Here is a 27,242-nt window from a genome sequence, read left to right as displayed (position 1 = left end):
GTCAGTTTCTTACGCCCATCGCCTTGTCTCTTTTGTATAAAGACACACTTAGCTCTCATCCTTCGAGCTCAGTGTCTTGTGGACTTGTGGACTGGGCGAGACCCTAGGGTCCCTCGCCCAGAAGTGCTGGCCTAAGGCGAGGAGCGCACCAGGGACTTGGGCCTACGTCCTGGAGGCACTACCAGAAATTCGGGATTTAGCGGCGGTTTATTTGCGGCGGTTGAGGCAGCCGCCGCTAATGTTATTAACTAAAATTGTAGATTGTAACTTAGCGGCGGTTGTTTTCTTCGTGGCAGCGGTTATAACCGCCGCTAAAGTTTATTTATAAAATGTTTCACAGAACGCACAACGCGGTTTATTCACCGCTCTCCAATTTACTTCTCATTTTCGAAAATCTCTTCCCATTTCCCTCAACTTCTCTTCCCCGAATTTGCACCCCATCACCCAAATCAATTTGCACAGCTTCACTGGCCTCAATTTTCCTCTCAATCTCTCAAACATAACCTACTCGTTGTTGCTCAAGCTCTCGTTGGATCTGTGCTCGCCGCTCAAGCCCTCCTCACACATGTGCTCGCCGCTCAAGCTCTCGTCACACCTGTGCCTGTCGCACCCTCAAACACGTCTCCCCTGAGCTTTCCGTGTAGTTCTCAGGTATGTGTTTATTTATATTTCTTTCACAATTCATTATTCTCTCCCTCAAGGTATTTAGGGTTTGTTTTATTCTCCCTATTTCTTGATTCCAATTCATGAAAAGCTTAAATTGCAATTGGAATCTAGCGAGCTTGAGATGTGGAAAATTGAATTGGAAAAGCGTGAGACACATAGTGAAAGTGAAAGAAGCATCAAGGGTTGCTTTCTACCTCAGTGTTGTCATGGGTAGCACAGGTGCTTTGCAGGGTTGTTCCCATGTCTTTTGTGGATGACATTATTGTACATTGGTTTCCTTAAAGAATGAGTTTTTAGGGTGATGTGGTGTGAAATTGGGTACCAATTGTGGAAGAAAAATATGTTTTTTTCTTCTTGTTTTTTATTTTCCCAGTTGGTGTGAGGGAATGTAAAGTTTCTATGTAGTGAGAGAGACACTTCAAGAACTGAAAAATTGGATTTTTCTTTGTGGGTTGTGGTCTTTTGCTTTTAGCAATGTGGATAGAAATCAATTGTTGAGGAAGCTGGTTTTTACTTATGGTTTTTGGGAGTGGTGTCTTTGTTGTGGGGGTGGGGTGTGTTGCAGAAATGAGTGACTCTGCGGTGTAGAATTTGGCTATCACGGAGAAGAAGGTGCAAAAGCCTGGTGGCTGTGTTGGGATTTTCCTTCAGCTCATTGATTGGAAGAGGAGACTTGCCAAGAAAAAGATCTTCTCTCAGAAACTTCTGACTCCTGGTTAGTTTGCAATTTTATCCTCTTTTGTGTATAATCTGACTTGAACTATGATTCACACACAAAGGCACAAGGGATTGGTTTGTGGAAATTGATTTTGTTGTTTTGATCTTTGTTGCTGAGTGTATATAGGCTCGTGCAAAGAAGTTCAGGGGAGATGAGAAAATGCCAAATTCCAAGCAACATTTGGTAAGTAATGTTATTCAAGTCTCACATTAGTATAGTGTTTTTCCTATTCTGCTCCATCTCCTTTAGCATACTACGATTGAGAGTCCTGTGAAGTTAATATTGAAGAAATAAAACTATTATTTAAAGTTGATTGATTATTATTGAGATGGTTGATACTCTTGGGGTGTTTCGGTGCTTTCAATGAAGAACTTAGCAACGAAGGTTTATCATTTTCCCCCTTTACTTATTCGTTTTGATAATCATGAAATGATTGGTTTAAATTACTTTTCTATTGAATTTTATGGATAATTAATTCTGAATATTCTGGGAATATGATGAAACTAGTTTCTGTTTGAACTTAAAATAACTACGAGCTCTCTTATGATGATTCATTCATGTGTGCATCACTTGTTTAAATCTACTTCTACTTATCTAATTTTGGAGATAATAGAAGCACTATATAAAACTATTCATGGTCCTGCTAATTTTACTTGCATGCTTTTGAGAATGGTTACTTGGGTGAGTTTCTATAATTTACATAGAGATGGAAACTGATAAGTTAAGAAAATGGAACATGATGTTCACTATTATAGTAACTAATTACTTTAAACCAAAGCAGATTCCTTATATATCCCACATCTGATTTTCCACTTGAATTGAGACAGTTCAGCTTGAAACACCTCTAAATAATAATTTGACTATGTAATGAGCCATCATACTCTATATGAATTTTGTTTTACCTTGTATCAGATTTGGTCTTTGTCAATTGACTTAATTAGATCTTGTTCTTTAATATACTCCCTGAGTCTGATTATCTCATTATTCTTTATTAGATAACAACTTAGTAGGAGTTCCAGGTTGTACTTTATAGTTGAATGATTTTTTTTTCTATCGTAGTAGGAGCATTGAATGTTAGAATGTTGCAACTTGCAAATCTAGGTTGAGCTTTTGTGCATTAGAGAGAGGATCGGTGGGTTTCTAAAGACGTTGGTTATTCTGGTAAGCATCAATGTTTAAAGTTGCTATTCTCTTTTTCTTAATTATGAATTTAAAAATTCTGCTGATGAGTGGCATTTGTATGTTCATCTTATAGGTCATCCTATAAAAGCTCATTTGATGATTAAGTTTGACCAAACTAGACCATTTGGATATGGGGAATATATCTTCTTTGAGCTTGTGCCCCTTTTCTTGTGTCATTTTGTATTTTCAATATTTCTTTTGATTGAAGCTTGCTTTCTACATTTGCAGTTTTCTTCAAGGCTGTGTCATTGACATCCTATCGCAACTGATATAACCATTGGGTGGTTGTCATTTTGGATTTTGGTGTGTTTTCTGCTGCAATTTCTCTATTATTTTGTTCATATTTATGTATCTTTGGAAAAAAAATTCAGAACATATGAGGATATATTTTGATAGTTCAAAAAGAAACATGGCTATATCACACATGAGATAAATGAAGCATTGAACAGCCAAATGGTGATATTATAGAGTCTATAAACTTAGCAAACTGGTAAAACAAGAAGGATACCAGTTTGAACCTTTATGATTTCACACTATCGGTACTATCTATCTCTTCACTTGTGTGCTTCCTCTATTTCCTTGGTGTTAGGGGGCTAAAATATGCTTTAACTTTCTTCTGTTTGAAGCAAATAAAATAGTGCTTTAAATTCATTAATAAAAAGCCTAAATGAATGTGCGTTGTGCTGACATATATTATGCTAGTGCTAAGTCTCTGCCAGCTACACCATGTCAAGTGCTCATGTTCTAAGAAAATAAGTTGTGCTCAAGTTTCAAGTTTTATTAGGCATCTATGGACTGATTTGTATATCTACCTTCATTGCAGTGATTTAGGTTGGTGATGGAGTGTTTGAAGTGTTGTCTACTTCCGGTGATACATACTTAGGTGGTGATGACTTCGATTAGGTTTGACTTGTTTCTTTTTTAGTACTACTATAAAAGTTATACTTTGGTGTATGTCATGATCAACATTTGTTTGCTAACTTTCTTATCATTTCTATTGGCTGTAGAAAATTGTTGATTGACTGGCTGCAAGCTTCCAGAGATATAAGGTATTGACCTTTTGAGAGACAAACAAGCTCTTTAGCTTCTTTATAGCCATAGCATTTTGCTTCCCTAGTGGTATACTTTGATAGTGATACCATTTTGCCTCTCTATATTTTTATACTAGTAATTAAAAATATCAGTCTTAGCCAATATTGGTATGACCTTAGGATTTTTTGTGGAAAGTTTTTATCTTTATGTTGAGCATGATAATTTTGATTGTTGATTGATTTTAAATGATTTTTGTGTGACAAATAGATTGGAACTTGGTAGTCTTATATGTGGTTACTAAAGATTGATTTTAAAGTATCATTTCTGAAAAATGCACTATATTAGCAGTGGTTGAAACAACAACCGAGTTTTAAAAATTTTCCAATTTTCACATTAGCGGCGGTTGTAACCGCCGCAAAATGTAGAAAACAAAAGGAAACGTAATTGCAGTAGGGGCGGTTGCAACCGCCGCTAAATGATTAGTTTAACCGCCGTTAAATTTAGCGGCGGTTATATTACAACCGCCGCTAAATTTATTGTGTCGCCAAGTTTAACGTCGCTTCTCCAGCCGACGCTAAGTTTTTAAGGGTGTTTTTAGCGGCGGTTATAAATGCCGCTAAAAGCATTTCTAACCGCCGCTAAATCCCGTGTTTTTTGTAGTGAGGCCCAACCGGCCCATTAGGATGATTTAGAGGAGCTAGGCCCAACTCCCCCAACTATAAATAGGGGAGGGATACCAATTGTAAGAGACTCTTAGCTCATTTGAGAAATAACAAGCTTGAAATTCAGTTATTTTCTCTCTTTAAGCGGTTACGCTCTCATTCTCTCTAGGAATCTCACATCACGTTCCTTACACTCTAGGTACTATACCTCATCTCAATGTTCATGATGGAACACACCTCAACTCAATGTTCATGATGGAACATCACCAATCATAATACTCAACATTTTAGTCTAATCGCCATTGTAGATTATGACTTGTTGCAGTTTTGTAATTTTCAATTTTTTTTAAGATTGTGCTTGTGTGAATAAATATATTTTTGTTTTTGAAAAAATATTATTTAAGTTAATATTTTAAAATAATTAATAATTAATGTATTTATATTGATGATTATTATATTAATTTCAAACTATATATGTTAAATTCATAATTACCATTAAAATATTCAAACCTCTCACCATTTCAAGACTGCCATAAAATATCAGTCAAACTAATGATGGTTTGACCTAAAACAAAGTAGGTAATAAGAAATTAAAATTTTTAATTTTTATATAATTTTTAGCGCATTCACTTTATTTTTTTTTTCCTTTTTTATAACTTTTTTTTTGTGACTTCTTCTCAAATAAATAGTATATAATGCAACATTGTTAGCCATTCATCTCATAGAAAAACTATTGTAAGAGTTAATACTCGTAAAATGGCTTCTCGCGTCTGTCAACCTTCTCCTCTTGTAATTTTATTGATAGCCTTGGTTTTATCATCAGGTAAGAAGAATCACGTAATATTCATTTGTTACGTTCTATTTTTAATATATAAAAATAAAAAAATAAAAAATTGTATTTGTGTTCTCCAAGTCAATCTATGGTGTTTACAAATGTAAGATAAATACTTTATTGTTTACAAGTTTTCATTAAATTTTTATTTTATTTCTAATGAGATATTTTTTTGTCAAGCATTTTGATTTTTTTTATCATAGGAGTACCTAAGGTACTTAATGTGATAGATATGTTGCTATAGAAAAAAATGAATCTCTTACATAAAATTGTGAATTTTCTTCTTGTTGCAGGCCTTGTAATAGCAGATGAAGCGATATTGGGCCCTCCCGTTGGTCCCTGCATTAATGGAGACGAAGGTTGTAGCTTTCACTGTGCATATCTTAAGCATCTTGGGGGTCGTTGTAAATACGTTGGAAAATCTAGGCTCTGTTGTTGTTATATAAATTAATGATTTATGGTGTACCCAAGAGTAATAGATGAAACTCATAAATAAAAGTAAACTCGAATAAACTATCGATTATGAGTAAAGTTTAAAAGATTATTTATAATACACATGAACCTTTTTAAAGTTTATTGAGAAATATATACAGAGGTTCACAAAACCGCACAAAACGCCAACCAACCCCACCCAAAAACAATCTTGGAACGTCACAAAGTCCATGCAACAATTTTGGAAAGAATCTTGAGAAGATCTTTTTCCAATCATAACAAAACATAACCAAATATTTTTACTTTAATTGGTTCACACAATATTTAAGCTTATTACTCTAAATAGATTAATTCTTCCAAATACTCAGAATATATGCACAGCTTGGAACGCGCATCCTCACAACAAATCTTCTGAACAACAATCACGAAAACACACAGCAACTAGTACCACAATGTTCCTCCAAATGCTGGAGCATATGGTCGCACGTCAGACAAAACATGTTGCTTAACACATAACATTTACTTACACATCCATACTTGAACACATTGTTTAATCAAAATGCAGTCAATCACCACACATAATACTTAAAAAATTTGTCCAATCGTCATTGTAGATTGTGACTTGTTGGAGTTTTGTAACTGACAATTTTTTTAAGATTGTGCTTGTATCAATAAATATATTTTTCCTTTTGAAAAAAATATTATTTAAGTCAATATTTTAAAATAATTAATAATTAATTTATTTATATTGATGATTATTATATTCACTTCGAACTATATATGTGAAATTCATAATTACTATTAATATATTAAAACCTCTCACCATTTAAAACTGCCATAAAATATCAGTCAAAATAATGATGGTTTGACCTTAAACAAAGTAAGCAAATTATGTAGCTGACGACTATGCTAAAGAAGGTTGCAACTGTTCCTCGCCGTTTTAGGCGTTGTTTTCCCGGTCTAAAGAACTTGCTAGCTAACTCTGGCTGGCTCAGTTGTCCGTCGAGACTTTGTTGTTTCTTCTTTTGTTGTCCCTTTTATTTTCCTTGGTGTTTCTAGAAGTGCATGGTTTGTTAGTCTGAGTTTTCTCTTGGTTGTAGGTCTTTTTCTTGTACTATTGTATTGCTCCTTAGAATTCTTTCTTGTGTTGATGTACGGTTCTGTTCTGGAGACTTTTTCTCTCCCTTATTTAATATATAATTCATTTTCTCTTGAAAAAAAAAACAAAGTAGGTAATAAGAAATTAAAATTATTAATTTTTATATGGCATGCTCTCAGACCTTGATTTATCAATATATATATATTTTTTCACTTAAAAAAAATACTAGTTTAAGATTGTATACTCGTAAAACGGCTTCTCGCGTCTGTCAACTTTTTCCTCACGTAATTTTCTTGTCTGCTTTGGTTTATCATCAAGTAAGAAGAATGAAGTGATTTTCATTTGTTACGTTCTATTTTTAATATATAAAAATAAAAAAAAAAATTGAAAATTGTATTTGTGTTCTCCTAGTCCATCTATGGTGTTACAAATGTTTTTTTTTTTCGAGAACAAAAAGATTGAATTGATAAATGAAAATCATGATCATGAGAACAACCTCTTATGTAGATTCAGTACAAGATATAAAAAGAAAAGCAATCCAAGACCCTTGTACTATTTAGTTGTCTAAAATTGCTTGTGAGAGAGCCTCATTAAAACCTTCCTAGGAAAAACCCAGTGGAAAAAACCCTAGGAAGGAAGAAGAGTACTCAAACATAAGCTAACCCCCAATACTTAAATACATAAGCACCAAAACAATATACAGTCCAAGAGAAAAAATTCAAACCCAGTAGCACATTGGGACTAAACCACCAATGAAATACATAGCAAGAATAAGGTAAGCAATTAGATCACAAATTTCCTTGCACAGCCATCACCCCTCACGTCTTCCTTAAAAGACCAAGTGTATTCCTTAATCCATAGCATAGGGGATCTTCAAGAAACAATCAAACCTGCAACTGTAAACCAGCCATAAAAATTTAAAGACATAGTGTTCCGGGAACCCTGGCCAAGGACGGACAGGGCATCCAGGACGACCACGGACCCCACAGAACGTCCCTGTCAAGGGACGGTTTAGGGAGCCTGAGAAGATCCTGCTTATGGGTCCTACCACCTAGGTTAAGGACAAGACCTAGGGCCCACCGAATAGGGGTTGACCTAGGCCAACCACCCTAGGGAGTAGGTTGGCAGGTGCAGATCCGTAGGGGCCCCGGACCGTTGGATCACTGTTCCTCTGCAGGTACCGCAGGTAATCCAACGGCGGGCTGTGCCCTGCGTACGAGCCATGCATGACGTTGCATGGCTCCAACCCTAATTCCACCTCCCCTATATAAGGGGAGCCCCTCTTCTATTGAAAGGTAACGTATTCTCTCCATACTCACCAATCTCACCACTTCCCTTACTGACTTTGGCATCGGAGTACCTTGCAGGAGCCCCTCCCGGGACTTAACCAGATCAGGAGCCCTGCCGCGCGTCCAGATCCCCCCTCTCCTACCCCTCGTCAACGGGTAGCTTGATCACTCCCTGATCAATTGGCGCCGTCTGTGGGGATCTGGTAAAACTCTTCCCAACACCGCGTGCCGTCGCCTCAAGTCACCCGCTAGCGAACTATGGTGGAAACACGTCAGACTTCGCGCCGTCCTATACCAACTCCTAAAGGCCATGTGGAGACCATCAACGATTCAACGGATCGCAGAACACCTCCTCCTCAACCCCAGCACCCGCCTCCACCAACTCCTCAACCTCAACCCCGTCACTCACCAGAGCCCGCGGCCATTACCCCGCATGCGGCCCACGAGGCACTCTGCCGCTTGGAGGCACGCATCCGGGCTATGGAAGAGGACAACGGGGCAACAAGGGAACAGGCCCACAACATCAGGATCCGAGACGCTCAGGAGGAAATTCGCATGCTACGAGCACGTTTACGGCAGCTTGAAGAGCAGGAGACTCGCTCGCGCCCTCAACCCGCTTTTTCCCAGGTGGGGGTGACGAGCGGGGGCCCAAACCGAATCCCCTACTACCAGGAGGAGCACCGCCGAGCACCCGCGGCAGAGAGGGTGGCTAGCCATACACCACGGAGACACCACTCTCCCCGACGAAGCCCTTCCAGGCGAAGGAGTCCTTCCCCGACTCGGGACAGGACTCACAACCGACCCAGGTCCAACAACGCACTTGTCGCCTATCCAGCGCCGATTGGAGGCCCATTATCCCCTGAAGTTATGGCTTTCCCTTTCCCCCAAGGGTGGGCACGACCCAAAGTGAAACTCTACGAGGGAGACACCGACCCGCAGGAACACGTGAACTTCTTCGTAGGTCCGATGCAGTATGCCGGGGCCAGCGACCCCTTGTACTGCCGATGCTTCCCCATGAGCCTCGGAAAGGGACCCATGAACTGGTTTCAGAACTTGCCGAGCAACTCCCAGCACGACTGGAACGGGATCGTGTCCTGCTTTTTATCCCAGTACTCCTCGGTCCGCAGTATACCTAAGACCGCGCAAACCTTGGCTTTGGTTAAGTAGAAAGAGAAGGAGTCGCTGAAGGCGTTTCTCAATCGGTTCAACAAAGAGGTTGGTGACATCACCGGTCTCCTCCCCGACACTAGGTTGGTACTGGCTACCGCAGCTCTCGCTCCAGGACCTTTCCTGACCTCACTGGATGGCAAACCGGCCAACACTCTAGAGGAATTTCTAGCCCGGGTAGAGAAATTCATAAACATGGAAGACGCCGCGACCCTACGAGCCGCGAGTCAGACACTCGCGATCAAAGGACCGTAGAAGATGAAAGAGCATAAAGATCAGCCTTCGACCCGGGAATCCCGACGGAAGGGTCAGGACGAACGGAAGCCGAAGCGGAAGAAGTATGATAGCTATACTCCACTGAACTCCTCCCTGTCGCATATCTTGAGGGAGAAGGCCTCCACCGACCTCAGAGACCGACCCCCTCCACTTCTGACGAGAGGGGACAAACTGGATTCTAAGAGATTTTGTGAATTCCACGACAGCCCGGGCCACAACACGGACGAGTGCCTGAACCTCAAGGATAAGGTGGAGGAGCTGATCAGAGCAGGCAGGTTGTCTAGGTATGTAGCTCTGTCATCGGGTGACCTCCCACGCCCGCGCTCGCCGCCCCTGAGACGGACACCAACCCCTCCAAGGCACCGTGCCCCAACCCCTCCTAGGCACCGTGCCCGAACCCCTGCAAAGCGCCGATCGACCGATCGTCAGGACAGGACGCCACCACGTCGCCGGAGCCCCGAGCGCCGTGGAAGAAGCCGCGAACGTAGAAGAAGCCCCGACCGACACGGACGGGATGAAGTTCGAAGACATCATAGGAGCAACCTAGTTAGCGTTGGTTCAATAGCCGGAGGATGGGCCGCGGGCGGGCCCACTAATAACAGCCGGAAAAGGAGTACCCGTGTCATCATGTCCGCAGCCGGAAGGCCCCGCCCAGGGTCCCTCCACCCCCAAGGCAGAAGGTGGCCATCACCTTCACGGAAGACGACTACAACGAGGACACCGGCGAGGAAGACGACCCCATCGTCATTGAGGCCCTGATCGGCAATGGTAAGATTCGAAGGACGCTCATTGATACAGGTAGTTCCGCTGACATTATGTTTTATGACGCTTATAAAAGCTTAGGACTATAGGTGAAAGACCTGCTCCCCTACGACCATGATTTGATCGGGTTCACGGGGAACAGAGTCCTACCCTTAGGATATTTTGATACTTGCCTTTCCCTGGGAGATCATAGAATTTGCAGGACAATAAAAGCTCGTTTTCTGGTGGTGAAATGTCCAACGGCGTACAACGCCATTCTTGGCAGGCCAAGCTTCAACATCTTCAGGGCGATCATATCCACCCACCATCTGATGCTTAAGTACCCCTGGGCAGGAAGGGCAGTGCCAGTACGCGGCAATCTCGAAATGGCAAGGAGCTGCTACAACTCCAGCTGTAGGCTGGCCAGAGAAGAAAGAAAGAGAAAGAAGTCCAAAGCCCAGGACCAGCAAGACAACTTCCATGTTCAGCACACCAGTTTCCTGACCGACCTCGACCCCCGAGTGGACCAGTCTAGGGACGATCAGCGCCTCAAGCCCGACGGGGAGTCCCGCCCTATCCAGGTCGGTCCCCTTCCGGAAAATACCACCAACATAGCTCGCGGCCTTCCCCGAGATCTCTCCAAGCGTATGGAAAAGTTACTGCTATCCAATGGGAAGCTGTTTGCTTGGTCGTCGGCAGATATGCCCGACATCAACCCCGCATTCTGCAGCCACAAGCTGTCCGTCGACTGGAAGTTTAAACCAGTCGCTCATAAGAAAAGACAAATGAGCGCCGAGAAACAACAAGTTATCAAGCAACAGACCACAGAGTTACTTCAGGCAGAGATCATTCGGGAGGTCAAGTACACTACTTGGCTCTCCAACGTGGTCTTGGTCAAGAAAGCAAACGGGAAGTGGTGCATGTGCGTCGACTACACCGATCTCAACAACGCATGCCCTAAGGACCCTTTCCCCCTACCGAGCATTGATGCGCTTGTAGACAATTCCTCCGGGTACGAATACCTCTCTCTCATGGATGCTTATTCAGGCTACAACCAAATCCCTATGCATAGGGATGACGAGGAGAAAACTGCTTTCATCACTGATCGGGGTACTTACTGCTACACTATGCTCCCATTCGGCCTCAAGAACGCAGTGGCAACCTACCAAAGGATGATGACCCGGATCTTCGGGGACTTGATGGGAAAATCGGTAGAGGTTTATATAGATGACATCATTGTCAAGACCCCGAAGGGAGGAGATCACGCCGCCGATCTTGCAGTCGTCTTCGAGCAGTTAAAGAATCATAATATGCGCCTCAACCCCGACAAGTGTACTTTTAGCGTTCGAAGCGGAAAATTTCTTGGATATATGCTGACCAACCGTGGAATCGAGTTGAACCCCGACAAATGTCAAGCTATCATGAATATGAAGAGCCCACGCACCGTCAAAGAAGTCCAACAGCTAGCTGGTCGCATGGCCGCGATCGGCCGCTTTTTGCCGTAGGCCGCTCTCCGGGCACTACCTCTTTACACACTTCTAAAGAAGGGAGCAACTTTTGAATGGTCGGAGGAGGCCAACACGACATTCACCCAGCTGAAGGAGATCCTCTCGTCCCCCCTTATTCTGACCAGCCCTAGACCAGAGGAGACGCTGTACCTATACTTGGCAGTACGAGAAAAGGCAGTAAGTTCCGTTCTGGTCAGAGAAGAGGAGGAAGTCCAACTACCTGTCTATTTTGTCAGCCGTTCATTGAAGGGTGCAGAGCTCCGGTATCAGATGTTGGAGAAAGTAGCACTAACCTTGCTGACCACAGCTCGGCGGCTGCGGAGGTACTTTCAGGTTCATCGCATCGCCGTACGCACCGACCAGCCGGTCCGACAGGTCCTCCATAAACCCGACCTGGCCGATCGAATGGTTAGCTGGTCCATCGAGCTCTCCGAGCATGACATCCGCTACGAACCCAGGAGAGCCATTAAAGCACAAGTCCTGGCCGACTTCTTAGTCGAGCTCACAGATGAAGAAGAGCCCCCTGCCGAGACTACATGGGTGGTCAACGTAGACGGCTCGAGTAACAAGGAAGGTGGCGGGGCTGGCATCGTCTTGCAAAGTAGCACCGGGATGGTGGTCGAGCAGTCCCTCCGCTTTAACTTCACAACCACAAACAACCAGGCCGAATATGAGGCCTGCATCGCGGGACTAGTCACAGCCCGAGACCTGGGAGCAAAGGAGATCCTTGTCTGCTGCGACTCGCTTCTGGTCGTCTCGCAACCAAATGGAGAAGCTTAAGCTAAGGATCCCATCCTAGAACAGTACTTGGCCCATTTGAAGCGATTGGCTTCGACCTTCACCAAAGTAGAACTCTGCCACGTCCCCAGAGCCCAGAATGATCGCGCTGACACTCTGGCCAAACTGGCCAGCACCGGGAAACCCGGCCTGAATGGAACGATCATTCAAGGAACCCTAGCTCTCCCTTATGTCGCCGACCCCAGTCGTCCATTGGGACAAGTGATGATGCCGGTCAGTATGGATGAAGACTGGAGGTCCCAAATCCTCAAGTACCTCAGAACTGGATGGTTGCCAGAAGACAAGGCCGAAGCCAAGAAGTTGGTAAGGGGCGCCTCCTGGTACACTATAATTAACGACGACCTCTTCAAGCGGGGATTCTCCACCCCCCTTCTCAAGTGCTTGCCCAACGACAGAGCGGCTTATGTCTTAGCGGAAATCCACGAGGGCAGCTGTGGCCACCATCCGGGTGGACGTTCCCTTGCCCGAAAAGTACTCCGAGCTGGTTACTACTGGGCCACCCTGGAGAAAGATGTTGCGGATCATGTTAAGCAGTGTGACCCCTTCCAGAGGCACGCTGACCTGCACAACGCTCCCCCTGCACGTCTTTCATCTCTAGTCAGTCCTTGGCCTTTTCACCAATGGGGCATGGATTTATTAGGCCCGTTCGACACAGCCCCCGGTCAGCTCAAGCACTTGGTTGTGGCAGTGCATTACTACACCAAGTGGATCGAGGCAGAGCCGCTAGCGACAATTACCTCAGCTCGAGTACAACGCTTCTTCTACAAGAACGTCATCAGTAGATTCGGGGTCCCCGGGGTCCTAGTCACAGACAATGGGACCCAGTTTACCTCTAAAGGGTTTAGGGATCTCTTGGACGGGCTACACATCAAGCAGCGGTTTACCTCCGTCAAGCACCCCCAGACAAACGGGCAGGCAGAGTCAGCCAACAGGGTCATCCTCCGAGGCCGCCGGAAAAGGTTGGGGAAGGCCAAAGGCGACTGGGCCGAGCAACTCGACCACGTCCTGTGGGCATACTGCACTACTCCGCACTCGACTATGGGGAAGAGCCCGTACCGCCTCACCTTTGGCACAGAAGCAGTGATCCCGGCCGAAATAGGGGAACCGTGCGCTCGAACGGCTGGATTCGACCCCGACCAAAACGACCAACTCATAGAGGAGGACCTCGATCTCCTGGCTGAAAGAAGAGCGGTCGCCAACTGCAGAGAGCTGATCGTAAAGCAACATGCGGATGTTCGCTACAACAAGAAAGTAGTTCTCCGCTCCTTTGCCACGGGGGACTTGGTCCTCCGGAATGCCAGAATCGGAGCACGTTCGACCGAGCGCGGAAAACTAGCAGCCAACTGGGAAGTCTCTTATAGGGTGACAGAAGCAACCGGCACAGGAGCATACAAGCTGGAAACTCTAGCAGGAAAAGGGATCCCCCGCACCTGGAATGCAACCAATCTGAGGAGATACTACAGCTAGGGCATTACCTACCCTGCACCCATTATCTGTCTTTATGTTTTCCTTTAACTTAGTCTTTTTTAATCAAGGGTACACACCCATCTTATCCAAGTTTGTACACGGCTAGAACCGCGAACTCTAAGCGCAGAAATGAAGTAGTTTGTTATTTTGAATTCGAATTGTTTGGACCGACAAGACACGCGATCGTATCAACAAGCGACTAAGGGATTTAAGACCCATAGGGCACCAAGACCCGCCGGGCACGAAATAATTAAAGACCCTCCGGGCATTAAGACCCATAGGGCACCAAGACCCACCGGGCACAGAATAATTAAGGTCCCTCCGTTCGGGTAAACCGAGTAAAGGAATAACAACGCAACGCTAAAATTAAAAACAACAAGTTTTTACAGGCACGAGACGATTACAAGCACGAAACGATATTTAAAAACGACAAGTTTATACAAGCACAGGACAATAATTAAACAAGTTCAAACTATAATTAAAAGCAGAATCTCAAGGGCCTTGCTTGTCCGGGAAGGTTGGGGTAAACCTCTTCTGATCGTCCAGAGTACCAATCTGTCCCCCCAGTACAACCTTTCTATAATGAAGAAGACCCACGTCCAGTCCCGGATGGACCACCTCAAGCTGGGCCAAAGCATTGTCAAAGGAGGCTTTGTGTATCTCCTTCAGATTCGACCTCAACTTTTTTCTCTCAGCCCCCAGATTAGCAACCTTCTTCTCGAGCTCAGCATTCCTCGCTTTCAGGATCTCCATCTCCTTGAGTTCTCTCTCACGAGCAGCCTTCTCGTCTTTCAGCTCCTGCTCGGCTTTCTCTACCCGGGCACGCAACCAGTCATTGTCCTTCTCGCACAGCTCCAGCTTTTCCACAAACTGCCTGGCCTTGGACGTCACATCATGCACTACCCCTTGCAATTTCACCTTAGCAGCAGTCATCTCTTGAACCTCCTTCTTGGAACCGGCTAGCTCCACTCGGGGCCCTCTCAAACCACCAGTAAGGAGGTTGAGTGGTAGGCGCCACCCGAAAGAACCGATCTTTGAAATCCCGGTAAGATTCGGCGAAAGGGTGGAAAATCTGGAGGTCTTTTCCCGACCTCAGAGTTACAATCCCATACCCGCCATGTCCTTGAGTGTAAGACCCAAGTTTTTAAGCTTATGTCAGGTGAATAAAATTCTTATTCGCGATTAGGGTTGATGTATCGTGAAGGTAAACCTGAACAAGAGTTTACTAAATGAAATAAATTTATGAAGGAGAAAGTTCAGGAAAAGTCTAAGGATTGTATCAAAATCGATAAAAGGTATAGCACGATCGATATACGCTTAAACCTAGGGCAGAAACCCTAGTAAATAGCTAGTTTTCACTTAAAGTCACGATGGAAATTAATTCCAAAAATCTTCAGAGAAATGTTAGAACTTCTCTTATTCCTTATACGACAATCGTTTCGAGGCGAAACCCTAGAATCTACGAACGTCCGATTCCAATCCTCGGAAGTTTGCTGAAACCAAAACCCTGATAGTTCAAGAAACCTAAAATCAACGGACGATGAAGACTTTTTCTATTCGGAGCTTCAAATGAAGATTCTACACGCGTACACCCATTTCTCTTGATGATTTCAATCTTTCTTCAGAAGGAAGTTTTCTCTTCCGACATTCAATGCAAAAAGTAACTTATCGGATAAAATAGTTTTACACCGACTTTGCATTAGTCACCTAAAATACAAGGAAACCTCTTTTGAGTTTTGGAATTATGTCGCCAAAACCTATCTTAGAATTCACGGAGAATGAAGCCGGAAAAATCGGAATCGCGAAACTTTCATTTTCCCGTGTTTTTCCATCCTCTATATATAGCATGAAAATGAGAAAAAATCACAAAACTTACCCATTTTCTTCCAAGAGGCCGCAAGTTTGCTAGAGGAGGGAGAAGAGAAGATTTTCTTCATTTCTTGCTTGATCGTTGATTCAACAGTTGCTGCTTGAAGGTATCGAAGTATAGTCGCTAATCCTTACCTCTGATCGTCTTTTCCATAGCTTTTTTCTCTATGTCTTTCTGTGCTCATAGTTTTGAGGTTTTTGCAAAACTATCCTGATAACTTCATTTTTCTATCTAAGCATCTTCCCTACGTGCCCAAGAGCATGTTTAGCTAATAATACTGCGCCGATTCTCGAAAAACTACCGTCGAGTTTCAATTCTGCTTAAAATACTCATTTTGGGGCAAAGCTTCGTCCTTTGGGCTGAAAACTATCGCCTTAGCTTAGTGCTAGTAGGATTAGTTATCATAAACGTCGTTGGTGACGTCCCCTTCCAATTTGCTTTTCGAAATTTCAGTTTTGAAATTCTGAGCTAAAAATATTGACCAAAATACCCCTGCGACAGTTTTCGATCCGATAATTTTTCCGAGTTTAGAATACCCTTAGTTACGACTAATAATAACCTAGGAACCAAGTTTGATCGAAGAAAAATCGACCCACCTAATTACCAATAGTGGCCGAGCACCCTAGGGGGGGAGGAAGAAAATTCTTGTTTCAAAAACTTGTCCTTTCGCGCTAGTTTATCGTACCTCGGAGTATATACTACTTCGTGTAACCTTAGTGGGTATTGATTACTGAGTTTCTGATAGTTTTTTATGGAATTCTGTGGTTTTACTCTAAAGGTTCTTTTGAAGAATTTCCTGAAGATCAAGGAGCTCATTGTGAAGGAACATTCGAGGACAATCCTGGAGAATCTACAGGTGAGGGCTACTCACTGAATCCTTAGTTAATGCTTAGGTGTCGAGGCTTTCGACATTGATTTACTGTTTATGCACTTGTTTGGGTTTGACTGGAAAAATGTTTTCTGAGGCTTCGGCTGACAATGTAGATGATTCATCTACTGACTGTTTCTGAGATTGAATTACATGGTACGTGCTAAGTGGGTAATCTAGGATGTGTGATGTATGGTTTATATGCTAAGTGCTACGTGATTATTCTAGGATGTGTTGATATATGACATGTTTGTTGACTGTGTTTATTTAACTATGTCTTTCACTCATATCTGTGGTACTGAGGAGTGAGAATAGCGGGCAGGTCATGCCGATTTTATTTTGAGATTTTGGGGAAAGTTTGATAGGACGAATGAGATTCGGGCCTTGTTATGGTTATAGTGGATCGAGACATTCTCGGGGAGTTAATTGGGTTTATGGGATGTTGAAAACTCATAAGATTTGCGATAAGACTAAAAGGAAATTATTTTGTAAGGAAAACTCATAAGACATTAAACAACCTCTAAATCTTTAAGTAATGATAATAATCTCGAAGGAAAGCTTAGGAGTCAAATCTTAGTTTTGGGAAAGCGAGAAGTGTCGTCGGATCCAAGTGTTGAGAATATTAAGAAGTTTTGAGTATGTTGATACTCTTGTGCTCTGGGAGCAGTTGTGTTGTTGGGCTATCCGAGAGATAAGCCGGGAAACGGGTAGTTTCCGAGTATGTTGATACTCTTTGCTCGTTGAGCAGTTTTGACCATCGGATGGAGATGATTCGGATGATTTGGAGATCATCATGAGTTGTTATGTTGTTGTAAAGAAGTGTCTTTTGTCGCAGAATCGACTTTACCTTAGGGTAAGCTTTTAGAGACATTAATTTAGCTAGAACACGTGGCGACGTGTCGAGTGAGGTCGGAGACGTTGTTTGGCTAATCATTTCGCATTCATGCACCATTAATGAGGTATTAACACGAGACGGACTTCGGACCTCGGTGGATTCCAAAATGGTCATAAGACCCGGATTTCCGCGTAAGAGCGCTATTAGGCGACTCTTAGTAGCAGACCGAAATGGCAGGCCTTCGGGTTTTATGCTGATCTGGCTACCTTTGTGTGGTGTAAGAGGCACGCGGGCCGAAATGGTCCCACCGTGGCTGGTGCTAGGGCTGATCCGTTGATGTCCATCCTTTCCGGAATGCATATTGGTTAACTGGGTTAACCGTCATCTGCATTTCATGCAACATGCATACTGACTTAGTTGCTGAGTGTGATTGATAATTGTTAATCCTATTTGATGCATGCCATTTGTTATTACTGTCGTTACATTCATTATGGAATATACAACCCTAGGATGCTATCCCTAGCTATAAGCCTAAGTGGCTATTCTCTTATCGGTATCTATCGGTGCTATTACTTGTATAATTCTTTGGAGTTGACCCTCGCGTCTTCTGTGTGTGCTTTGGCGGACTACACCTATTGTCAGATGTCTTTAGCGGATTGGTTCACGATGGTCCACCCTTCGGGGGGGACTAGATATGAGATGATACATCAGGATGACCCCGGCGCGTGGGTGGTCGACCCCGCTAGCCATCGCGCGACATACTCGGGGAGGATCATGGAGGATCGGGTAGACATAGTAGGACACTTGATGGAAGGAGTGCTGAGGAGGAGCACTGTCAGTTTCAACTTGCCGCCCGGCGTGCACTGCGGACCAGGAGTAGGAGCGCCACCACCACCGTCGTCTTCGGATGATGAGGACCCCTCAGAGGAGGAGCCTGTGGGAGTGCATTCTTCAGAGTCCAGCACACCCACCGTTGCTATCATTGATGATCATGGTTCGGGCCCTAAGCCCGAGAGGCCTGCACCGGAGCGCATTGCGGTTGCGAGAGGAGGACGGGTAGTGTACGTAGACTTGGTCGTTCTGGATTCAGATTCGGACGAAGATCATGCTAGCATGTAGGTTGTAGTGCTGGTGTGAGCTCCTCGAGATAGGATTAGTGTAGGAGTATAGTCTTAACTCTGACCATTATTTGATTCTTTGGGGACAGGGTAGTTTCCCACCTATAGCTTTTTGTGTGGTTTCTTTACGGGAATCACAGAGAGTTGGTTGGGCTAGGAGGTCTTGTTTCAGGCCGATTGGGCTAACTTATTCTCATTTTTGAGGCTTGTGTTGCGGACACTTCACCTTTACTTTGGTCTGTACATATTGCCTACAGGCGTTACACTTTTCCTCTTTCCGTAAGTGGAGGTTACTCGTGACGAGGTTGCTACTTACAGCGGGGGCTGAAATTTATATTGTATATTAGTTCTGCTGTCTTTCGCATTTGAGTTTTATTTATTTCAGTCTTGTTTACATTATCGACGAAAAAAAAAATATTCACGTTTTCCGCATTAAGTTTATTTTTGGTTACTAAAGTGACGCCACCGAAATCGGGGTGTTACATTGAGTATGGGCCACTTCGAACAGATGAAAAAATAGGGGGATTGACGGATTCTGACCAAACAGGACGCAAGCGACCTCGTAAGCGCGCACGAAGCCCCAAGCGCCAGGGTGAAGCTGCGATGGCGCGACCGCCATATGACGAAGGACATCACACTGAAAATTCGTGAACGGCATCCTCACCTTCACTTTCTTCATGGTGTAGATGTGCATATACACCCCGAACGACGGAGTATAGGGCAACCGCTCCAACTTGCTTGGCGAGTAAGCCATGTGGCCAGGGCCGACATGAGTTTGCGACATAAAGCGCTGACTCCAGATGTAACCCTCGTCTTCGTTGGCGTACTCCGACTGGAGACCAAGGATGGTGCGACACCATTTATCATACGCGGCAGCATCTCCCTCCAGATGAGGGAATTTATCCCGATCGATCCTCTTGCTCTTGGGCGCCTCTGCCCGGGGCCTAGAGGCAAAAGCCTCCCTCAGAGCCTCATCCACAACCTTGCCCTTCTTCCTCTTAGCGGGTCTCACCATGACGACACCTGCACAAGGGAGAACGATGTATCAACGCCTAGCTCGTTTGAATCGGCTCAAAGAAGGACCCACCCGGGGTCCATCTTTGCCCTAGGCAGGATAGCGTAACCGTGCGGCGGCGAAGACCCTCAGAAAGACTCTCCCCCGCCGCAAAGGAGGGCCACAAGGGGAGGAGAAACTCTCCCAGGGCAAGCCACCCGTTATACTTAAACAAAAAAAAATAATAATAATAAGAAGCTTAAAAGGAAAAGCAAGAGAGACAAGGACTTACGAGGAAAGGAGGAAAGAGCTTCCAGACGACCACCGCGTGAAAAGGATGACCACCATGAAACACCGGCAACTGGCAGAAGAAATGGGGAGAGTTTTCCGAGGATTCAAGGACGCGAAAGTGCAAATGAATCCTCCCCCCCCCCTTTTTATAGAAAACTAGGGGGAAGATCTGACGTTTCATTAACCCTGGTTTTCCTAATCATGACGCTTGGGGAAACACAGGGGAATCAACGAATCAGCCCCTGCCACGTCAGGATGGAGGCAGCGACGGCGAGACGACGTACGCTTCCAAAAGCACGTGGGAGAAAGGTCACGAAGCGACGTGACTCACCCGGAAGCGACACGTACCCCCTCAAACGCCAGGTGCATTAAACACACCGGGCCCCAGAGTCTCACACCGTTCCCTATCCCCACGCTTTCCCTCTTTCCTAACGTCACCGCCAACCCACGTCTTTTCAACTATTCAAATTCAAACTGCGGAACCGTTACCCCCGGAACGACCTACTCGGTAAGAAACCCGGTCGCCCGAACACCGGGCTACCACGATCGAGATTGTCCCTGGTCGGCCGGAGCTGTAGATACAACTACGTGAAGACGAGCGTTGACCACCGGCCACCGCATTTAATACCCTCTTCGTTTCCCTAAAGAAACTCCTGAGAAAAGACCAATGGGCATTACCTTCCAAGAACGTTTCAGATATAAATAACAGCAGCTCCCCCTTTGCATACTACACACTCCCCTCAAACTAAGAATACCCCCACGGAAGCTTGCCTGAAGGCACTCAGGGCTGAGGCTCTAGACTGCAATCTGTACTACTCTTACCAGACGCAGGCCACCACCTCCGATAGGATTAGATCCTTAATCATCCGACTTCTGGCGGAGAGGCCCGATCCCCAACTGAAGGCAGGACTGCTAACCTTCTTGGAGCTGGCGGAAGAAATGTGGGAGTTACACCGGCGCCGCTCGGAGATTAGCATGCTGATTTGGGGGCTGGAAGTATCCGCCTCGGAGCGCGAGGAGGAAAAGAAGGGAGCAGCGGAGGAAATCAAAGCCGAGCTGGCCCCCCTCCTAACAGCGAGGAGGGATCTTGACAGAGATCTAGGAGCCGCTCGCCTCCTCTACAACGCAATGCGAGTAACCCCCCCCCCCCTTCTAAGAACACTAAATGTAACGGCCTAACGGCCCCCCACACTTAATGAATAAAGGCTTAAATCTTTAATCCTTAAGTTACTATTCTGAGAACCTCCGTAACACCACGAGCATAAGACATGTTAACCCTTGCCCCGCTAGAACAGTGGACCAGGGCTAGGGGGCTAATGTTCCGGGAACCCTGGCCAAGGACGGACAGGGCACCACTACACCAGAAAAGGGCTTTTACAGCGCCCCTATTACAGCGCTTCTCCCAGCAGGCGCTGTAAAAACAAAAAGACGGAGCGGATTATAGGATTTTATAACGGTTAAAGAATAAACCGTTGTAAAATCATTACTTATTAACAGCGGTTAATTTTCCAGCCGCTGTAAACACAAAAACACGGAGCGGATAATAGGATTTTATAGCGGTTATGTTCTAAACCGCTGTAAATAATTGGGTTCCACTATTTACAGCGTGTGTCTACTAACCGCTGTAAATAATATATCCTGAAAATTAAAAAAATGTTTCATTTAGGATTCGAACCCGGGTACACATCAAAAAATTGCATGACTTCTTACCACTGGGCTCGAGTGAGCTTTTATTGAATATGTTGGTTTTTATATATAAGTATATTATATTGAATTCGTACCCCACTAACAAAACCCAGTAACTGTAAACCCTATTCTTTACCAGACTTCACTCTAACCTCTTCTTCTCTGAAACGTGTTTTACCTCTGCCTCCACCGTCCTTGCCGCCGCCGGAGACGTCCTAGCCGGCGTCGGAGCCGTCCTTCCCGTGCCGTCCTTCCCGCTCTTGTTTTGTGTTCCTTTGTGCACGGTTGTTGCCATCTTAACGTCGGTTCCATCTCTCAAAAGCTTGCTGCACCTTGTGCCTCCACCGTCCTTGCTGCCGCCTCCGTCCCTGCTGCGCCGTTGCCGCTCTTGTGTTAGGTCCCTTCGTGCACGGTTCGTTGCCCTATCCTCAGAGTTCAAAAGCGCACCCTTGTTCCTCGCCTCGATCAAGCAATTTTCTTCTTCCTCATAAGGTATGATTTTCTTCAATTTAGTAAATGCAACCTAGGGTTTGAGTGTGTTTGGAATTAGAAAATTTTCTTCCTGTACAGATAGCTTGATCATGTCAGAAAATTTCATGTCAGTTTGGAATTAGAAAATATAGTTGTCACAATTTCTGATAACCATTGCATATTTGGTTAAAATGAGTCTGGAATATTGCAAAGGTACTTAATTTGATCCACTCTTCAAAACCAGCACTTCCAATGAGTTTTTCTCCAAGCTTAGACCATTCTTCTTCAATATTAGCTTGGATGGGGAGAGTGACTCACATCCCAATAGAAATCTTAACTCATCAGCTATGGATATGCTGCATCTAGTCAATGCTGTCAATGTTAGTGATAAATTCTGGTTACTGTGCCATTCTAGTGGATGCATTTATGCTTGGGCTTCTCTCAAATATATTCCCGAGAGAATTGCAGGTTGTTCACCTTTATGGTTTCTAGATACCTTTCATGTTCTCATAAAAAAATCAACTCGGAGCTTGTATGCCTACCTCTGTTTGCTCCCTCTTCTAATATTTCTACTCTGGAACCCCTGAAGAAAAGAGACACATGCAGAATATAATGTAATTTCTGATGTTGTTCGGGATTGCAGGTGCAGCTATGTTGGCTCCTATGATTAATCCATATGAGTCACACATGACTAAGGATGAGATTAGTCTTTGCCCATTCCTGCTCAGCTTTCAACCCTGGCACTTGGTTCCCCAAATCATCCCTTTCATCTTTCATCACAATTCCTTTGTTAAACAGTTCTATCTTTCTCTTAGCAACCATGTCTTTCTGTGATGTAAAATCTGCAATCTCAGATTTCACTGCATTGATTTTCTCTTCAAGCTCCCTCTTTTTTTCTTCCAAGGAGGCCAACTAATCACACAAACATCTCTCCACCATGTCCATTTCCCTGAATTCTTCAGCATTAGCTTGAAGATCATGTTTCAGTTTCCTAGCTTTTGATAAATCCAGTGGCGTAGGCACAGGGGTGACTTACCCCTGCTTAGTCACCCCTGAATTTTAGGAAGTTTTCAATGAAAAAAAATTTGAAGTAATGTGGGACTTGAGAAGGAGAGGAGGATGGTATGTATGGAGCTTGACATGTCTTTTCCCCCTACATACCTTTTGTTCGTCCCCTCTTGTCATGTTTTTTCTTCCTTGTTTTCCTCTCTTTTGCCTTTTAACTCTTGTAAACATTGATTCTTGTTCGGTGAAAAAAAAGAACATAAACATGTCATCATCCTTTTTGTTCCTCCTATGTTCTTGTCTCATCATCCTTTTTGTTCCATTTTGTGAACCTGGAACAGCATGCAGGTCCACAATTACCTTCAATCCATACTTTCTGCAATCACATTAATTATGATGAGTCATGATGATTGAGAGATTAATGTCTATTTTATTTCATGGTATAAAATAATTAGTCTTACTGTGCCCATGTGAATGCATTGTCAAGTATTTCCAAGGATCCTCCTACAAATGGCTTTGGTGGTGTTGGGTCTTGTGCTATCCACCACCCAACTGGAATTCTAACAGCATTTAAGCCATTTGTTGATATGAATCTGAAATCATCTTCAGTGATATATGTATTCCAGTGATCCTGCATGTCTAGCATAGCTCTATCAATCAATTAAAATCTGCTATAAATTTAACTGCTGGTGCTTGTTCTCTTTAAAGCAGATATTGTACCTGCATGATTGTTGGAGCTCTGTCTTGGCCATAACCATTTGTAAGTTGGTATTCGCCTTTTAATATGGTGTGATTCAAAATTATCATTTTGAAGACTGAAGGGTCATTATCCTCCCAGCTGGATCCTTCATAATCTGCAGTCACTAGAGTCTCTGATATGGCCTGATATACATTATAAAAACATAACATTACAAAATCTGGAAGCAATTACCACTGATAAAACTCATAATATGGTTAGTGAGAGTTTACTACATTTCAACCAGTCCCAAAACATTAGATTCGAGAGGGTTTAAATCTTCAGCAACATCATTTGATCAATAGCATAACTAAAGTCAATTTACCGGTAAAAACAGACCAGTTGATCATCCACCATGTCATTAAGAACATAAACATGTCATCATCCTTTTTGACTGTGTTGGTCTCCATGTGATGCTGTTAGCACACTGAATTTTCAATGTTGTATTGTTTTGGTAACTTTAGGAAATTTAAGGGCTATACACTAACTGTTTGTAAATCAAGTTTAAATTTTAGCGTTCAACATAAGGGCTTTTATTGTCATTGGACTACTGTTTTTTTCATGTTTTGTTCATGATTTTTTTGGCACAAGGGCTTTTATTGTCATTTGAAATCTATGCTCCTAACTTGACTGATCTTATTCAAGTGTAGGAGGCTCTTTAACTTACCAATTTTCTTCTTCTTGTGTTTATCTCAGGCCAGTTATCCAACTCGTTGCTAACAAGCAAAGGGAACATGTACCCCTCATGAACTGTGGGTTGGCGTTTGCTCTTGTAATACCATTTACCTAATTTACTCTACAAGAGAAAAGACAAACCAAAGTACACAAGGTAAGAATTCATTCAAAGGCCTAATCAAACTTGACAACTCATGCTTATCAAACTTTTACTTGATAAGCTTTGACAATTCAAACACTTAAAGGCTAAGACTCTAGATAAATAATTATTTACCATCTTCTAGGAAATTCTAGGAAAGCAAGGGGATATGATATTATTTACCTGCTTTGATATTTAACCTTTCATACATTTAAAGTTAATTGTACTTTAATTGATTTTTATAGCTGTTTTATTGTAAATTTTATTTAGCATTTTGTAAATTTTTGCCCCCTCATTAAGTTTCCTAGTTTTGTTCCTGCTTGGTCATGAGTAAATACAATTTAGGATTTTTTGAAAACTAATTGGTTTTATGTTAATCTGCTAAGCTTGGTGTACTTGTAGTCATTGGAAATTAACAGGGGATTGAAAACAATAGTAGCCTTAGACTATGTTTACATACGCACAGTACTATTTTTATGATTGGAGCACTAATCCAAGGTATTGCCTGAGCAATCTATGAGACCATAATTGAATAGCTGAATGTTGATTGTCAAGTCCGTGGTTTTGCTACTCTCCTTTTATTATTTGATGCCTTATCTTTCATGCTTTCGTCTAACTTTTTTTGTTAATTGTTGTTCATAATTAGTTTGGTAGATTGGGATAATATGGATCGAAAATGGATGTTTGCGAACCGTTTGTCGAATGAGTACGAGGGTGGAGTCAACGAGTTTGTCAGTTTTGCGGTTCAACATGCCGAGTCCATTGATAATATCATATGCCCTTGCTTACGTTGTTACCATATAAGACGAGTCAATCAATCTGAGCTGAAAGATCATCTAATAATTAATGGAATTGATCCAAGGTACACATGTTGGACGAATCATGGTGAGACAAGTTCTAAGTCTAATGTGAGATATGCTTCACGTGATGATGACATGGAGACTGACGCAGATGAATGTGATCGTGTTGAAGAGCTTACAAATATGTTTGAGGATGATTTTAGAGATTTCCCTAAAATGTTTGAAACATTGAAAAGTGATGCGGAGAAACCATTGTATAATGGATGTTCTAAATTCACAAGATTGTCAGCTGTCTTGAAGTTGTTTAACTTGAAAGCGAGCAATGGATGGACAGATAAGAGTTTCACTGAATTACTTATTCTTTTGAAAGACATGCTTCCAGAGGACAATGTGCTTCCAAGTAAAACATATGAGGCTAAACAAATGATGTCTTCTATTGGCATGGGCTACGAGAGGATACACGCGTGTCCGCGTGATTGCATTTTATTTCGAAATGAATATGCATCACTGAGGGCATGTCCTAAATGTTACTCCTTGCGATACAAGAAAGAAGGGTCAACTCCGGCAAAGGTGTTGTGGTATTTTCCCATAATCCCGAGGTTTAGGCGCATGTTCCGGAGCGCAGATGCAAAACACTTTACATGGCATGCTACAAGGGAACAAGATGGCTTGCTCAGACATCCAGCAGATTCTCCTCAGTGGAAAATATTTGATTATAAAAATGGGGAGTTTTCCCGAGAGACAAGGAACCTACGACTTGCATTGTGTACCGATGGGTTTAATCCGCATAGCCTTCAAAGTAACAGTCACAGTACATGGCCGGTGATTTTAGCTATCTACAACCTACCTCCATGGTTATGCATGAAGCGCAAATATATGATGTTGTCGATGCTAATTTCAGGGCCCAAACAACCAGGAAATGACATAGACATTTACTTGGCTCCTCTGATTGAAGATTTAAAGCATTTGTGGGACATAGGTGTGGAGGTGTATGATGGGTATAGGGAAGAAAACTTCACATTGAGAGCTATGTTGTTTGGTACGATTAATGATTTCCCGGCATACGGTAATCTATCAGGATATAGCGTTAAAGGACAGTGTGCTTGCCCTATATGTGAGGATGATACAACTACCATGCGATTGGAACATGGTCAGAAAAATGTTTTCCTTGGGCATCGTAGATTTTTTCCTGTAGGACATCGTTATAGGACGTGGAGAAAAGCTTTCAATGGGAGTGCTGAACAACGATTAGCTCCTAAGGGGTTCAGTGGTGCTGATTTATTTGCTAAGGTGCGTGGCTTGAGTTGTACATTTGGCAAGAAGTTTCAGAAGCTGCTTCCCAAAAGCGGATGGAAGAAAAGGTCTATTTTCTTTGATTTGCCATATTGGAAGGATCTATATGTGAGACATTTTCTAGATGTCATGCATATTGAGAAGAATGTTTGTGAGAGTGTTATTGGTACATTACTAAATATGCCGGGTAAGACTAAAGATAACATCAAAGCGAGGAAAGACTTGGTTAGTATGGGCATGAGAACAGAATTGGGGCCGGTGAAGAAGGGGAATCGTACGTACCTACCTCCGGCGGCCTATACTCTATCTAGAAAGGAGAAAATTATTCTTTGTGAGTTCCTTGAAGGAGTGAAAGTTCCGGAGGGGTTCTCATCAAACATCAAGAACCTCGTATCAATGAAAGATCTCAAGTTAAAAGGTTTGAAGTCTCATGACCTTCATATTCTCATGGAGTATTTGTTACCGGTGGCTATACGTTCTATTTTGCCAAAAAAGGTGCGGCATGCCTTAATGAGATTGTGTATCTTCTTCAAAGCCATATGTAGGAAGGTGATTGACCCTCAAAAGTTACCGAGGTTACAACAAGAAATTG

The 27,242-nt window shown here is 43.4% G+C and overlaps 2 protein-coding genes and 1 long non-coding RNA gene across 7 annotated transcripts; 2 read left to right on the top strand and 1 right to left on the bottom strand.

Moving 5' to 3' along the window:
- Positions 1–366: 366 nt before the first annotated feature.
- On the top strand, positions 367–5,687 carry LOC130713832 (uncharacterized). Of its 5 annotated transcripts, none has more exons than XR_009011042.1 (8): positions 367–651; positions 778–1,381; positions 1,511–1,567; positions 2,444–2,545; positions 2,640–2,869; positions 3,390–3,469; positions 3,574–3,615; positions 5,386–5,679. It is a non-coding gene; the product is annotated as an uncharacterized LOC130713832 (long non-coding RNA). The 5 variants fall into 5 exon arrangements; XR_009011041.1 differs by having other exon boundaries at positions 755–1,381; XR_009011043.1 differs by having other exon boundaries at positions 367–1,381; positions 2,486–2,545; positions 5,386–5,687.
- A 6,934-nt stretch (positions 5,688–12,621) lies between these two features.
- Positions 12,622–13,869, top strand: LOC130712876 (uncharacterized). Its single transcript, XM_057562691.1, has one exon. It carries the CDS (start codon positions 12,622–12,624, stop codon positions 13,867–13,869), a length of 1,248 nt encoding a protein of 415 aa, XP_057418674.1.
- A 9,179-nt stretch (positions 13,870–23,048) lies between these two features.
- Positions 23,049–23,981, bottom strand: LOC130712875 (glucan 1,3-beta-glucosidase-like). The gene is made up of 4 exons (XM_057562690.1): positions 23,728–23,981; positions 23,469–23,638; positions 23,164–23,383; positions 23,049–23,054 (listed from the first exon to the last, which is right to left on the bottom strand). The coding sequence occupies exons 1-4, from the start codon at positions 23,914–23,916 to the stop codon at positions 23,049–23,051; spliced, it is 585 nt and encodes a 194-aa protein (XP_057418673.1). The 5' UTR covers positions 23,917–23,981.
- Positions 23,982–27,242: the final 3,261 nt, after the last annotated feature.

This window comes from Lotus japonicus, chromosome 4, assembly GCF_012489685.1.
Source record: "Lotus japonicus ecotype B-129 chromosome 4, LjGifu_v1.2".
Classification (NCBI taxonomy): Eukaryota; Viridiplantae; Streptophyta; class Magnoliopsida; order Fabales; family Fabaceae; genus Lotus; species Lotus japonicus.
This window is presented reverse-complemented; position numbering and strand designations above follow the sequence as displayed.